This window comes from Scomber scombrus, chromosome 12, assembly GCF_963691925.1.
Source record: "Scomber scombrus chromosome 12, fScoSco1.1, whole genome shotgun sequence".
NCBI lineage: Eukaryota > Metazoa > Chordata > Actinopteri > Scombriformes > Scombridae > Scomber > Scomber scombrus.
The window spans coordinates 13572754-13589073 of record NC_084981.1 but is presented as its reverse complement, the minus strand read 5'-3'; the positions used below and the strand labels follow the sequence as shown (position 1 = coordinate 13589073).

General features: G+C 38.7%; 2 protein-coding genes across 5 annotated transcripts in view; one reads left to right on the top strand and one right to left on the bottom strand.

Annotated features, from left to right (window-relative positions):
• LOC133991460 (inhibitor of nuclear factor kappa-B kinase subunit alpha-like) overlaps positions 1–7151 on the bottom strand; it is a 7902-nt gene extending 751 nt beyond the window's left edge. For 2 of the 4 annotated variants that reach the window (XR_009927002.1, XM_062429876.1), the window contains exons 1-21: positions 6886–7151; positions 6172–6311; positions 5978–6072; positions 5760–5877; positions 5597–5666; positions 5434–5522; positions 5252–5341; positions 5034–5158; positions 4328–4435; positions 4069–4204; positions 3733–3933; positions 3090–3192; positions 2752–2875; positions 2415–2566; positions 2260–2321; positions 2071–2180; positions 1939–1988; positions 1074–1182; positions 828–975; positions 653–702; positions 61–160 (exon numbers count right to left, since the gene is read on the bottom strand). Coding sequence is in view for 3 of the 4 variants with exons in the window: in XM_062429876.1 (XP_062285860.1) it covers positions 61–160; positions 653–702; positions 828–975; positions 1074–1182; positions 1939–1988; positions 2071–2180; positions 2260–2321; positions 2415–2566; positions 2752–2875; positions 3090–3192; positions 3733–3933; positions 4069–4204; positions 4328–4435; positions 5034–5158; positions 5252–5341; positions 5434–5522; positions 5597–5666; positions 5760–5877; positions 5978–6072; positions 6172–6276 (2145 nt within the window). In the remaining variant the exon portion in view is untranslated. The remainder of the gene's footprint in view (positions 1–60; positions 161–652; positions 703–827; positions 976–1073; positions 1183–1938; positions 1989–2070; positions 2181–2259; positions 2322–2414; positions 2567–2751; positions 2876–3089; positions 3193–3732; positions 3934–4068; positions 4205–4327; positions 4436–5033; positions 5159–5251; positions 5342–5433; positions 5523–5596; positions 5667–5759; positions 5878–5977; positions 6073–6171; positions 6312–6885) is intronic. The other 2 variants (XM_062429878.1, XM_062429877.1) reach the window with 2 other exon arrangements.
• Positions 7152–11604: 4453 nt separating this feature from the next.
• plaua (plasminogen activator, urokinase a) lies at positions 11605–15146 on the top strand. The gene is made up of 11 exons (XM_062429880.1): positions 11605–11713; positions 12256–12364; positions 12450–12507; positions 12607–12733; positions 12825–12907; positions 12993–13088; positions 13178–13355; positions 13498–13643; positions 13724–13864; positions 13953–14104; positions 14612–15146. Exons 2-11 carry the CDS (start codon positions 12314–12316, stop codon positions 14804–14806), a joined length of 1227 nt encoding a protein of 408 aa, XP_062285864.1. The 5' UTR covers positions 11605–11713; positions 12256–12313; the 3' UTR covers positions 14807–15146.
• Positions 15147–16320: the final 1174 nt, after the last annotated feature.

Genomic DNA, 16320 nt, shown 5'->3' with positions numbered 1-16320 from the left:
TGTAACTTGAGGAATTTGCTTGTATGCATTAATACACTCCCTCACACCTGTATATCATACCATGACACTGTGCTCCATCTCCTGGGTGGTGTCTTGCAGCAGAGACGTTAGCTGAGTCAGGTAACGTTGATTCTCATCCAGTAATTGATCAACAGTTTCACTAAAAGAGAACAGAGACTGTGAATGGACTGTGTGTATTTGTTTGTGTTTGTGTGTGTGTGTGTGTGTGTGTGTGTGTGTGTGTGTGTGTGTGTGTGTGTGTGTGTGTGTGTGTGTGTGTGTGTTTATGCTAGGCTCATGCAAACAAAACTAAAGTATTTCGGGACTTTGGGGGCTCCTTATTATAGTCAAGTCAATGGTAAATTAGGAGAGCAGGAGTCCAGTTTTATTTTACTAAAGGTTCATTACTAAACTTTAAGGTGCAGTGGATGACCTCTAGTGGTAGTTTTGTGAATTATGCAAAACCCAGCAGCTGGTTTTAGGATATTGTGCAACTCCTTCTGCACAGAGTAGACCATCTTCATTAGATCATCTTCTACACTAATATCAGAAAAACAGTCACATAATGTCGATGTTTCCTTTAACAGTGCTACTCAGATACAATATTACAATAATACATATTGAGCTCTGTGAAACGTGGCTGTGATCTTACCTGTCACTGGACCGTTGCATTAAAGACTGTGATGGAGAATTGCTCTGCGCCTTAAGACACAACCACACACAGTATTAGTTACAGTATTATATGCATATACATACCAAACAAGTTATTGCAGTGCATTACGCTCCTATAGCATCACTGATAATTAAGAATATTATTATATACTCACACAGGCAATCTTGAGGAGGTACCAGAACTCTTTCTGTCTCTTCATTTGCATTTGCATCACTGCTGCCTCTGCCGTTTTTATGTTCTCTACTGCCCTCTCCAACTTTGGGAACAAATCAACGATGCGTTGCTTACACACCAGAATTGTACTACAGAAAGAGAGAGGGGGAAACGTAAAATCATTACATTGATGCTGAACTTGGCATGGTTTAGTATCTCTCTGTTTATTTCAGAGTGGATAAATTACCTCAGGTGAGTGTACAAGTCTTTGAGCACTCGGTCCTGGTTCTGAACCGTTTGGAGAATAGTCTTCACCATGTCTGAGCTGTCACTGTAACCATGTGGAGGGTCAGGACCTGTACGAATAAACACATAACTCCTATTACTACCACTGCGGATTATGAATTAATCCTTCAATACATTTTGACTGCTAACATCATGGACACACTACATGACTTTCAAAGTCGTCAGATTGCTGTACGGCTCACACTACACAACTCTGTGTCTTGTAAATGGGAGTTTTGAAGTCATTGTGGTTTGCATTATACATGACTACGTGTCTATCTGCTCTCCCAACTACGTTTTGTCATGAAAACACTGCACTGATTAGCAGTGAAAAATGAAGAAAAAGGAAAGAATATGGGTGAGAGAATAGATCAGGATATGCAGGCAGTGAAGATTCTGAAGAGAGTTGGAGGTAAATAAATATTTTTTGTACTGGAAATGTAAGTAGCTGATTCTGAGAGCTGATGACTCTGTTTCTTGTCCTCTCATAGGCTGTAGCATGTTGCATGGCTCCCCGACATGACCAGATATTTAGCCTGTTTGATATCTTTCGGGTTTCTGCGACGCATCTGCAAGCTCTCCGATCATGTCTTTGAACACTTCACACACTGCCAGCCAAAGCCAATTTACCTCTGCTCTGGGGGCTTTTGTCAGCAATCTCCAAAAACAATCGCTTAGTGGGAAATCAGGGCTAAAACTGTATGTATGAACTTAGAAATAACTATTTATTTTTATAGCACTGAACTGTATCCATAGCAACAAGCATTATCAGATTCTCCAACATAAATTGTTTAGACTATTTTAAATGTGTAATGATGTGTACTAACTTTTGCATTTAGCTTTCAGTTGCTTGTAGAGTTCTATAGCTTTTTCCTCACTGAAAAGAGAGACATTAAATTAGTTTCAGTATATCACAGTCATTAAAATGACCATTGCATAATTGTGACAGAAATACTTACAGCTGCTCCATTACATCCCCTTGTTTCCTCGCAAACGGACTCCTCTGCAACTCCACAATCTCAGAATGTAGAGCCACTATCTCTTCATCCAGATACCCCACATCTGCAACCTACAGTAGCAAACACCCTCATAGTACATACTGTTTTTAAATATTTAATGTAAGTTTGTGACTATGACATTTGTCCTACCTGTGTAAATCTATCCGCCTTGTCTTCATTTTCCTGCCACGTCTTCAGCAGTTTTTCTGAAGCTTGAGATGAATACACCACAACAGCAGTGTCATTTAGTATTTCTGACTTTAAATGCAGTTATGTGTTACAGCAGCACATTAAGATCCACTCACAGATACCGGTGTGTCTCTGCTTGGTGTATTGCTCAAGGTCGTGCTGGATGCTGGTCTTAAAAAAAGCCAGTTTGGCTCGGAGCTGCTGTGACTGGGAGAACAGCAGGTTTTTGTAGCGCGTCAAGTTGGTGTTGTAACGCAGCAAACTCAGCCTACACAAACATGAGATAGGCATATTTCAGTAGTGTGTGCACACAAGTGTATGGATATACTGTATATATGTGTGTGTGTGTGTGTGTGTGTGTGTGTGTGTGTGTGTGTGTGTGTGCGTGCGTGCGTGCGTGCGTGCGTGCGTGCGTGCGTGCGTGCGTGCGTGCGTGCGCGTGTGTGCACTTACATGGCAGCCCTCTGTCCCTGATACAGACGTACGTAGTCCTCTTTCAGTCCACAGATGTAGCTGACTGCCTCTCCCCACACTTTCCTCAGTGCAGCCAGTGGGAGCTGCGTCTTGGTCTCTCTGACTAAGACAGCACACATTCCCACATTTACTTGTACATCAAATTCAGAGACTCTTCCATAACTTATGGATGAAATTTGTTTCGATTCACTATCAATAACTACAAGGCTTTATTGAACTTTTCTCAAACCTGCATTCTGACGACAGCAACAGACAGAGACATTGAAGAGTAACTTCAGGACACAATTTACAGCTTGTTATTGTGTTAACTATCTCACCTATAAAGTTGACACTGTCTGGCAGCGATCTGGCAGTCAGTGGTCCAGAGTACTTGGTCAGGCTCTTATCAAACAGGAAGACTATGGAACTGTCCCAGCCTCGCTGAAAGCAGAGAACAAATATCACTGTGCATACTACAATGCCTGAGAATGGAAGCTCACAACACACCATTTGCTGCTATTTGACACTATATTTTCTAGCAGTACAGCCAAACAGGAAGCAAACAAATTTCATTCATTCATTAACACACTCTGCAAACTTAATGTCCAACAATTTGTCTGTTTGTTGCTACAAATCATTAACAAGCCATTTCTACTACTACAACCCCATTTCCACAACAATAAAGTTTATCAGTTTGAACATTAAATATCTTGTCTTTGTAGTGTATTCAATTGAATATGGGCTGAAAAGGATTTGCAAATCATTGTATTCTGTTTTTATTTACGTTTTACACAACGTCCCAACTTCATTCGAAGTTGCTGATTCATTGGAATCAGCAACTTTCATTGGAACCACTAGAAAAAACAAGAACAGTGTGACGCAGAAATGTTCAAAAACAGTAGTTCCCATGGTTGACCACTGTGTGTATACATGTAGCTGAGTTGGTTTGACATTAGATGTGTGTGTGTGTGTGTCACATACCAATCCATCTGGCAGACAGTGCGCAGGCGGTCTGCGTGGGTCGAGGGAGATTCCCGTCTCTAACAGCAGTTCCTGACTCAGCGGGGAGATGTGTGACTGAGTGTGTATCTCTAGACGTAGCTGCAGGGAGTGTAAGCTCTCCTCAGCACCCAGCACCAAGGAGTGTAGCTGGGCTGATGTCATGTCCAACACATGAATCACCTGGTAGAAGTAAACATTTGCACAGCACAAGGTTTACTTTGCATTACTGTCATCTAGTCTCATAGCATCTATGAAAGTACTCAATAAAATCTGGTTCAAATTGGTGTAAATACAGACAAGGTTCATATTATTGACCTTCATGTTGAGGATATTCTGCAAAGCAGTGTAGCAGTGTGGCTTTTTAGTATCAGGGTCCAACCCTCCACCACGTGTTGCAGGGTCCCACAGTAACAGCATCTGTAAAAGAGACTCAACTGGCTCCAGCAGCGGCCTAAATGCACACACACACACACACACACACACACACACACACACACACACACACGTTAGATGCAGGTAGAATAAGGGATAATTGACTTTGGGGAAGTTAAGAAATTTTCTTTTTTTTATCTACCTGCTGAGATTGTTGGGATATGGAAGATGTGGTGAGAATCTGACTTCTCCATTCATGTCCTCTACTGCCATGATGTCTTTGGGACCTTTGTTCTTCACTTTGCTTGTCCTACAAAAGCAGCCAAACATGCAAAGAGAAAAAGAAACTGACAATTAATCTGCCAATTGCAAGGTAGATCCACAAAATATGAATCTTTCCCAAAACACGTATTCCAAAAGAAATTTAGGATAAAAAAGACTCAGAAACAAGAGATGTTATCACTCAGATTCTTTTTGCAGATTTACTGCAATTTTGAGTTAATATCACTGCCTGAATTAAAAATATTCCCAGTTTATAGTGAATCTAAACTTTTTAATAATTTATTTTTTGTAACTTTATATACTTGAATATACTTATAATATAACTTAATTAAAGGTATTTTTATGTCCTGTGGTAACATTATAATATTCCCATTAAGACCATGATGTTTTCTGTATATGTTTGCATACAATCATTTGGTAGAATATTGTATGATCACTACATTTTCTCACTGTAATTTGTATTTTTTTATGTGTGCATTTTTTGTATAGATATAAAACAATGAAGAAATGTTAAAACTCCCATGTGTGCTTACACTTGGTCTACTCTAAAAGTTATGTACTGTATCTTGATGTACTGTATCCCGTCAGTTTTGAAAGGAAAAATGCTGCTGCCACAGCTGACTCACCACTGTACAGGCTGCATATGGTGTAAAAAGGGACGAAAGCCACAAGTGCATTCAAAGATCACTGTCCCAAAGCTCCAGTAGTCCACAGTTACAGTGTAGGGTTTACTTTCAAACAGCTCAGGAGCCTGGCACACATACACAGAGATGTTTAAAACAGGGCTTAATGAATGATATTTATTGCAATATGTAATGAAATGAAATACTACTGAATCACTTACCAGATACTGGAGAGTTCCAACAAAGGATGTACAGAGACTGCCCTGGTCCAAGTCTTTTGCATAACCCAGATCAATAATTTTGTGGACAAGCTGGGGGAAAACATAGTTTCGGAGTGAGAGTAGGGCAAAAAAGCAAATCACAAAAGCTGCATGTGTGTAAGTACAAGAGGAAATTAGTTTACCTTTCCACCAATTTCCTGCAGAACTATGTTCTCCGGCTTTAGGTCTCTGTGGATTATCTTATTTTCATGGAGATACTGGATACCAGAGCCTGTGTACATACAGGTTATGCATCAACTGTAAAAACAGAAGCTTTTAATCAGAGTAAAAGTTGAGGAATATTACCAATGTCACCAAGCAGCGAGAGGACTTCACTCTCCTTTAGCCCACAACAGTTTTCTGGTTTATTCAAAACCTAAATAAAGAGCAACAGCGACAGAAGTGAATACTGTATTTTATGAAAACACAATAAATTGTTTGTCGTCTATATGGAACACCCAGTTGGTACCTTGCGTAGGTCTCCTCTGGAGCAGTGCTCCATGGCCAGCAGAGGTAGGTCATTTAAAGCAATCGAAATCAATTCCTCTGGAACTTCTCTCGCCTGAACAACATTTACATGGTTCAGTCTGTAAAAGAAAGAAAGCCAGAGATTTGGTGGTGGTTTGACAAGTAGAGAAGTGGTCAATTACTCAAGCACTCTTGTGCTACTTTCCGATCAACACTCACTTTTTCATGATCTGGATCTCTCTGCTCCAGCGATCTCTGTTCTTGGAGTTCAGCTCCAGGCGGCAAAGTTTCACAGCTATCTTCTCTCCGGACTCCTGCCCCAAACACAGGTCAGAAGTAAAACTAAGCCAAAGACACAGTCTGGGGTTTATGTTTTCCTGAGTATACATCTATATATACATGACAGCACTTACAAGGTGCTGGTACAGGTAGACGTGCCCAAAGCCTCCCATCCCAAGTCTCTCCTTCATCTCCCATGAGCCACACAGCTGGCTCTGTTTGAGTGCTGTCCGCTCCATAATGTGAGGTCTGCTGTTGGGCCAGAGGTAGTTTGCTGAGGTAGATCCAAAAATAACAAAAAGTTTGTCATTGTCAAAATATGTACATAGCTTCTTTTCTGTTGTTTATATTTTTGAAGCCTTTTAAATCATTTATTTCCACTACTTGTAGTATTCTTCTGCATCTACATGAGTAAATGTTTAGTACTGCTTTATATTTATGTGCAGTAGTAACACTAACACTAACACTATTAGCCAGTAATTTAGTCCTCAATTCACTAGTTAACACTAGTTTAAAGGTAAGTTTAGCACCTCATTATTATGTTATTCTACTTTAAGACTTTTTTATATTCCAGGGGTGCACATAGAAATAGTACTGTTAAATATAACATTTTACTGCTACAATTACCAAATTTTTTCACAGGGATCAACCGTTTAAATTCACCTTCTATCATATTGAATGCTATCTGAGATTATGTATTTTGCGCATACAGTCAGTAGCTTGACAAACAGAGGCTTAAACCCAGTTGCTTTTTTAAGGGAGTCAATTTTTAAGTTTCCTAAAGCCAGATAACTTGCTTAAGTTGACAAAAACAAACACACAGGTCCTCAAACATCAGATACACTCACCTGTCCAGGAGGTCAGAGTTTGGAGGTGACTGAAGTCATGTCTTTATGTCAGATCATTGTTGCGTTCAAAGTTAGCTAACCGTGTTGTTTACAGTCCTTTTTCTTCGTGTTTATGGGTAACACTTACACGTGAACCGGCGAAATTCTACTTTTAGCCTTCCCAATCCATCAAACGCTGTTTAAAGACGCGTTTGTGCTGTTTTTGTTGTAGTTTTGGGGTGAAAACACACACCTACTGGAGCCTTAATATCTGTGCAAAGTGAAAGTGTATAAACTGACAGGCAGCCATCTGCGCATGCGTGTGTCATTCTCAGCGGACACATGGAGGCAAAGCTCCCTCTGTTGGGGGATTTCCCATCCTGTCCACACCCGAACCACAGAACAAACGGTCAATTGATGGATTTAACATATTTATAATATAAATATAAAATTATAAGTAGGGGAGAAAGATCTGCCTACTATTTATTTTATTTTTCCATCAGCAAGAATAAATATTCCCCCAAAACTATGATAGTGTCCTCATTTGTTCAATAGATGGTGCCATATACACAGCTTCAGCCCTGTTCAAATAAGTACTGTACACAGATTGCAAGGTTCCACATTAGAAACAGCAATTACAAGTGAATTCAAACTATTTGTAAGGAAATAGTATGTGAAATCTGATTTTCTACAATCAGTGTTAACGATTGGTTAAATTTCAAATATCCTGTGACCTGACATTAGCCTTTTATAACATGATTACAAAACAAGGCTTTAAATTGGAGGGACATTTGTGCATGTAGTACAGATTACAATATCACTATTATTAATTGTACATATTATTGTAGAAGGGTTTCCAACTAGCAGATGAAAAACATGACTAATTTCAATACAAAGAAAATAACCCAAATTAAAATGATCAGTTGTTCCACATGTGTTATCTACCCAGGTTCAAAGCTATTTTCCCACAGTTTCATTTTGAGAAACAAGAGGTTTGATTTGGTTCCAGTCTGTGTATAATCTATATAGCCTATGTATAAGAATTGCCATTGATGAAATGATGAGGCTGTTCATGGTGATGCATGAAACATTTAATGCAATCATAAAATGCATTCTTTATTTATGACTATCAAATGTCATAGTTTACTTAAAGAGGATATCAGTATATCCTGTATTATTAATGAAGTTTCAGACAGTTGACATGAAAGGGCGAGCTCATAATTTCTCAATTTACCAAAAAAGTAGATGAGCTCACAGTAAGCTCAAAGGAATTTGAGTTAGGAAATCTGAAGACGTGGTTAAAACTACGATTAAGGGCTGATGCAACAAGAGCCAGTGCTCCTGTTGGCAATGAAACAAAATAAATTGCAACTGTCTGTGGTTTTGTTGTGTTTTGTTCCCATCTGTGTGAAACAGAGTATGTTTGTGAAGTAACAAATCTCAGAGGAATATAAAACACCTCCTAAAAATCATGACTCAACTGGTTCTTTGCTTAGCAAGTGTTAGACAAGTTTTATATCAAATCTTGGTATCAAATATTGGTATTCAAATAGTATCAAAATAAAATAATAGAATTCACTTTTATGTTCTTCTGTAATACATTTAGGCATTTTTGGTAGCACTTTTATCTGAAGCGACTTACAAGTGATGCAAGAATAAAACAATACAATGAACATGTTTGTTTGTGTCTATAGACTATAAAGAAAAAACAAGTAAGAACGAGAGGAAGTAAGAAGAACATATCTATAAATACTGTTATATGAAATTGCAATAGTTCAAGTAGTTCCTAAAATTGTTTCACCTCAAGTTGTGCATTTTCTCAGTGTGTTAGAAAGGAGAAGCAGACACATATCTCATGATTGAATAGAGAAGCTGAGTGCACGTGCCTGAAATCCCCATCACACTGTTGGGTAAAATGTGATCTGTGAGAAAAGTGAATAGCTTGAAGTGTGAAGTGTGATAATCTGTCTTAATTTCAGATTATACGAGTTTAGTACTTTAGAGAAAGGAACAATAAATCGAAGTTGAAATTTCTCTATAAGGTTTTGGGATTGAGATGTTTTGCACACAGCATCAAGTTGTAATGATCAGAATCCAGATTTACAAAATCATGGAGTTTAGTTGTTCACTTTGACAGAATAGTTCCTAGTTTAATCAAAATATCAAGCAAGTCAGAGAAGATAAATACTATTTCAATATCAGATTGGCCTCAGCAATGAGTCATACTGTTTATGTGGCTTGTACTTCCTATTTCCACAGCACTGATGTTAATGTCAATGGCTTCCTGTGAACCAACTCCCATGCAGCCCCACCTACATGTTAAATGATACTGTTATAGGAGAAGGCAACATGCACGGAAACAACGTATAACATATGATGAACACATAAAATTTGAACAACTTAAAACAAGAGACACAACAAAAAACGCGCTTTAAAGATTATCAAAGTTTGCTGACATTAAACACTACAGTGGCCCTCTCCAAATGTGGGCTGCTGACCTTTTAATGAGCATGCTGAGAGTACTTATAGTTATTCTTCCTTTTAACCTACAGTACATTATTCGAGCAAGTTCAGGTGCAAGACATCAGATTTAAAAATGATTCTTGGGGTAGAATTAGATGTGAGAAAAGGACAGCATACAGAGGTCCAGACTGGAAGAAGGGAGGAAGAAGAAGAGCCAAAATGACAAAATGAAACACTTCAGGTTGCAGATGGCTTCAACCACAAATATTCTGGACTTTCCTGAGTTGGTCATTTCTGTATAATTCATTGTTCTTCTTTTTGTGGAACACCTGAAAGTGGCTTAAAGATAAAGATATCAAAGTCAACACCTAGAAGACTACAATAGGAGTCAATGACATTAATGTTTTAAGTGTTAAGTTGCTTCAAGCTTCCTGACTTGGCCACAGTCATGTTGTAAGTATTTATTTCCCTCTTACACCCCAGATATCTGAGGTCTCGCACAGACGCATCAAGTCTATTGTCCCACATCAAAGAGAAGGAAATGTGACTCAAACTGTCGTCGACGTTATTTATGAGGCATCACTCGTTGACAGAGCTCATTCAAGAAAGCCCCGAAAGTCTAATACAATGCTTATTGTTTTGGGGGAAGTTACTCACTGTTTACATTAATATTGAAAGATTTGCTGCTCTGACTAAGTAAGTTGGTGAGGCAAGCTCATCAGATAAAATCATCATCTTCTCAGGAAGTTTCAGGAATACGTGATTTCTTAATTTCGTCTTAATTAATGATGCAGTTGTTTGTGGTTGTAGTCAGCAGATAATTCAAGAGGATATTGACGCAGTATGAGGTCGAATAGAAGTGACATCACTTGGTCTAATTGCTTTCATGGTCTTTTTACATTAACAAAAACTTTGAAACATGAGTGTGTTACTTGTGATTAATATGTGATGATTTTCAGCTGTGTTCAGTGCCTGGGCTTATTGTTTGTGTGTTTAAAATTAAACCAGCTGTTGAGGTACTTTTACCAGAAAAGCAAGAAAGAAAAGATCTCATCCCACCGATCTTTCTTTTAAAAAATCCTAAATAGGCTGAATTTGAGATTTTGTTTATTATGTTTATTCACTGTATTAACATCCCCGTTAGTGGCCTACAAGAAAAAGAAAACTACAAAACATTCTCGTTGTTATTTAGTTCAAACAATATTGAGATAACATGACATACATAGTTTTATACATAATGCACATTTAGTACTGTGAAAAAGTTTTATGCCCTTCAGATGTTTAGATCTGGGATTACATGAAGACACAGAAGCAGATGAGACGCTGAAATCCACAGAAGAACTGTGGCAGCTTCTCCAAGATGCAGGAACAAATGACCTGCCGAGTATCCGAAAAAACGTGTGCAGGTTTATTGAGGAGAACTGGCACTGTTTTAAAGACAAAACTGCTCACACCAAATATTGATTTGATTCAGGTCTCTTCTCAGGTTTACTCAACTTTACTCAATATATGACATTAATTGGTAAATAGAAACTATTCATGGTTATTACAATATATATACAATATGTTTAAAAGCATCCTCACTTTACTTTTAGTGCCTAAAAGTTCTGTACAGTGCTGTAGATACATACAGTACCTGTCAAAAGTTTGGACACACTCAAGGGAACTCAATCAAGGGAATGGAAAGATGTGTCCAAACATTTGATCGGTACTGTACATAATTACACACGCAATCTGAAAATAAAAGAGATACAGTACTAGTTATAATAAGCATAAACATTGCAATCCTTCAAATAACACAGAGCACTTCTCCAATCTGCTCTTGTCATGATAAGCTGTATGAAGTTTGTATCAGTCAGAAAAATCTGCAGTCTATCTGTGACTTGTTATAAATCTATTCAGCGGTTGTTAAATGTAAAATGATCTTATTAAGTGAATGGCAATTGGCTGCCCTTTGGTTGAATTACTTATGAGTGTTAAAACTTTTGTTTAGGCTTTGAATGGACATATATGTGCTCATCTGCAATCACAGCAGCATCCGGTTTCAGTTTACTCATTACCAATTTTGGGTATTTTTCTACTGTAGTGCAGTGGTTAAAGTGGGAGAGGAAAGGTGGTTGGGGCCGGTAGTTATGTCCGTGACTGGACATGACAAATCCTGCTGACATTATGCTGATTGAGAGCCAGTAATGTTTTCAGATTTTCTGATAAACCCCTCCCACTTGTTGCTGTGTTTAAATGGGAGGTAACACAGGGAGGATTAGCACTGCCACACCAGAACAACTAACAGTGTGAGTCTCAAACCTCTCACAACACAAGTTAAAGGACACAGAGACTAAAGAACCGAACAAAGACCTTCATCAGGATTACAAGTTTGGATTGAAAGGTAAGCTTCAGAAAATGAGACATTAAATATAACTGTGTGGGTTTCTTTGTCTACTCCATAATAATGAAGGAAATCCAAGACTGATCATTTTATGCTACAACACGGAAGTGTTTGGTGACAGAAACTGTGCACAGCTTTAACCATGCAATCATTTTCTTGTGTTACTATCAGGTCAATAACTGTATGCAAAAGTAGAATGATGTAATAATGTTCTCATGCCGTGCCGTAATCATCTAGTCTGCACTGATACTAATAGTACCCTTACTGTACAGATATGGATAGCATTGTCTCTATAGTACAGACAGTGAGCATGCTCTATCTACTGCTCTTACTTTAAAACCTTCACAGAAACAAATGTACATATGCAATCAAGGCTAATGTGATGAAACACTGTCTACATTAGATGAGCACACTTCAACGCAGACGAAGAATGTGTGTTCAGCAGTCACACATGTGTGCATCATGTCATGTGTTCAAAGATTAACTCCCTACAAGGTCATGAAGTCAATTGGCGTTGTTCCATTTCTGTAAATTATTTTCAGGCTGCCGTCAGACAAAAAACATCCCCAATAAGAAGAAGAAGCGAAACCCAAAGTGAAGATGAATCTGTTAGTCATCCTCACCCTCCTTGGAGTATTCAACATTAATGTGGTAAGCAACAAAAAGAGGAAGTAGCTTTGGATTTAAAAGGAAGTGGAGTCAGAAGCTTTAATAAATCTGGCTGTGTTCCTCACAGGCTTTTTCAAGAAGACGGTCCAAAGAGAGATCATCAAGCCCTCAAGTCATTCACAAAGGTAAGTTAACTGTATAAGGCATTCATATATTCTTAATATTCACTGTTTGTCATCATGTATAATCATTTCTCTCTTCTGTCTTTGCGATGTGATCTTCAGAGACGTGTCTGTCTGGCAATGGGAGTAGTTACAGGGGAACTGTTTCCAAATCAGCCAGCGGCCGCAGGTGTCTCAACTGGTCCAGGTTTGAAAACCTTTGGGGAATTGGCGACCACAGTTACTGCAGGTATACTTTGATTATCTGGCACCTACTGTATATATATCAGGGAAAGGTGTTAAGCATGTTATGTGTTAAAAATTGTGCATTTGAATTGTAGGAATCCTGACCAGAGATTGAAGCCATGGTGCTATGTCCGAAAAAACAGAAGGGTCGCGAAAGATTACTGCGATATTCCCAAATGTAAGACTGAAACTAATTATTTAAAAATCAGTGAAATACTCTGATTTGGTTTTTCCTCATGATATCTGTTTGTGTTTCCATACAGGTTCACCATCAACAGTCAAACCTCCCCCTTCCACGACAACAGTCAAACCTCCCCCTTCCACGACATCAATCAAACCTCCCCCAGCTGTGGATACAGGTAGTTTTGTCGTCTCAAATATTCTTCACAATGACATTTTGTGATATCTGTCATTAACACCCACTGACTCTTCCTGTTTGTCCCTGCAGAGCTGACATGTGGTGAGAAGTCCGAGCGCAAGATGAATAAAATTGTGGGTGGTTCTTTCACACGAATCGAGTCGCACCCATGGGTCGCTTCTATCTTTAATAAAGGCGGCTTCCTTTGTGGTGGATCTCTCATAGCACCATGCTGGGTACTCAGTGCTGCACACTGCTTCTCTGATGGGTGAGCCAAAACACTGCACACTATCATTTCCTCTACTGCTGTTCTCACACTATAATAGCAACGTGACTCATGAGGTTAGGTCATGTGTTTGCACATTTCTATTTGTGTGTGTTAATCATGAGGGTGTTTGGTTTTTGTGCAGTGAGGGGACTAACATCAAGCATCTGTCTGTGTACCTGGGGAAGAGGGCCATCAATGAGACCGATGACATCAGAGAACAGAATTTCACAGTGGAAAAACTGATCGTCCATCAAAAATACAACGAGAACAACTTCAACAATGACATAGGTGTGTAGAAGAGTGAGAAAGAGATCTAGTTGTGTGAGTGCTCTGTGAGCCGGACTCATTACTGTCTTTTTACATTTCAGCACTGCTGAAGATCAGATCTAGAGATGGAAGATGTGCGGTGCAATCACCGTCTGCACGGATAGTTTGTCTTCCTCCATCTCACACTCGGCTTCCTGCAGGATTTCACTGCAGCATTGCAGGATACGGGAAGGAGAGAGTTGGTATGCACTGCAAAACCTTTAACCTACAGATTCATGACTGAATTTTCAACCATTTGAGTGATTCTAACTGATATTCTGTTGTTTGCAGGGGCGTGGCGGTACTCACAGATACTGAAACAGGCCGAGGTAAATCTCATCTCCCAGACTGACTGCAGGAGTAAATCTATACACCATAGAAATCTCCTCACTGAAAACATGTTTTGTGCTGGGAGCCCTGACTGGAGCACTGATGCCTGCAAGGTGAGCAAAGATGTCAGTGTATGAATGAATATGTGAATAAAAAAGTGGCCAGAGCACAAACCTAAAGTGAAAAAGATTGGAAGCTCCTTGCTTTCAAATTGTGAATATTGCCTAACAAACAGACGTGCAAAAAGAAGAACTGAAAGGAACTTGTAATCTTGCTCATGTGCCTTAAGCTCAGTAAATGTACCCTGCATATCCTCATGTTGACAACTTCATGTATGTTTTGTTTATTTATGAACATCTTAGTCTAAGTCTTAATTTAATGTTTCAGTGTTTTGACAAAATAATTCTGATCTTTTTCACTTTTTAACGTTTATAAATGTTTCTTATTTTATTCTTTGCATCGATGTGTTTGAGATTTTTCTGTGAAGTAATTATTGATGTTTAAATAGATATCTGAGATGATTATTACATTACCAAACTCAAAACATACTAAATACCTGGATGATGTGATGCTTCTTCATGCTGTAGACACTGACTGACTAGTGTGTTCTCTCCTCACAGGGTGACTCTGGTGGTCCGTTGGTGTGTGAAGCGTCTGGCCGGATGTTTCTCTTCGGAGTAGTGAGCTGGGGTGTTGGCTGCGCCGAGAAGAACAAACCAGGTGTTTACACGCAAGTCAGCAACTACAACCAATGGATCGCAGACATAACACAGCTTCCCGAATACACAGCAGGAAAACTGTATCCCACAAAATGAAGCTGTGGCAGAAAGTTACCACTCGGGCATTTCATTTTTTAAAGGAATATTTGGCAATGTTGCGCGCGCGCGCGCGCGCGTGTGTGTGTGTGTGTGTGTGTGTAAGCAGTGGTAGAGAGTGGCAATTGCTATAAATGTGAAGGATTTGCTAAATATATTTAATTGTATATAGTGTGTCATTTTCTAATACTGTTTTAATTTTTTTATGCTAAATTTATTCATATTAGGAATACGGATGTAAAAACAAGCTATTTGAAAGTTAATTTATCTAATGAAATTTAAGAGGAATGTCCTCATGTTGAAGGCTGGCCCTACTATTGAGCAATATTTTGTAATAAATAGTAATATTGGTATTATATTTTTCTCTGTCTGTCTTTTGCACCTACAGAAGTACACACACACACACACACACCCATTTGTAGTACATATTTCTCTCCCTGTGTTTATACTGCACGCCAAAGCAGCAGCTGCGTGTGTCTAAGAAGCAAAATCGAAAGTTTATTAAAAGAAAGAGAGAAATATCACTACATGTTTCCATAATTTACACCTGTATGCAGCTTTAGAGTTTTAACTTCCTCTAAAACAATAAAAAAAAAAAAAAATTTAAACTTGAAAACAAGAGCAGGCAAAGTATGCAGCAGCAGTGATGGGAAAATTAATCCCATTATTGCTGACAAATCCAAACAGCTGAGTCCAGTGCCCAGTTTCTAGTGTGATAAATTCAATTTAGTTTGTCACTGTTCTTTAGTGACAGTGTCCCTCTGCCAAACACATGAGGGCACTATCGTTCAAATTCTCAAACATGCTGCAGATCAAGAGAGCCTAAGAGACAAATGCTGTATGTTCAAATTCTGCACTTGATACACTTAGAGATGATGAATAAGTCAGGTGTACAGCAAATGAATAAAGCAGGGTTTTTTAATCGCTCCCTTTTTCTCACTTAGTCTTCTTCTTTAATCATCACTACTTTCTGATACCTCAACACCATTTAGCTCTTAAAAGCTGTTAAAAGTTGTGCTTATTCTTGACTGAATCTCTCCTCAGATGCTGGGAATTATAGTTTTACTGTATTGTCACAAAAAAGCATTGTGTATTAATATATAATCAGTTAAAATACACAGTGAACACTGACTTTGGCTGTACAAACACCAGCTGTATGCACACTGAACCACAACCATGATTTTTAGTATTTTGGTTTCTGTCCCACTATCAGCTGTAATGCAGACTAAGGACATTCTATGCTTTTGCTTCGATGCATTTATTTCCTCTTTTTATGAAAAAAAAAAAAAAAATTTAGGACTATGTAAAAAAGCGCATTTTGTATCCATATTCAGGAATGTGCAAAACATAAGCAGTTCCACTAAAACATGGTTCTGCTGCAGAGAAGGAAGGATTGTCAGAGAGTTATGATTCCTAGGAAATTCTCAGTGTGGAGCAGCAAGTGTTTATGTGTCCATTTGTCCACTGACTCACACCTCTCTATTACCCCATCCCTCGAACACCCACGCCCCACG

Bases quoted from the DNA above. Each gene is read 5' to 3' on its own strand.
- plaua (XM_062429880.1), top strand. From the start codon at position 12,314: ATGAATCTGTTAGTCATCCTCACCCTCCTTGGAGTATTCAACATTAAT. The intron at 13,865-13,952 runs GTATGCACTGCA...TGTTGTTTGCAG, and splicing joins ATACGGGAAGGAGAGAGTTG to GGGCGTGGCGGTACTCACAG. The intron at 14,105-14,611 runs GTGAGCAAAGAT...CTCTCCTCACAG, and splicing joins GGAGCACTGATGCCTGCAAG to GGTGACTCTGGTGGTCCGTT.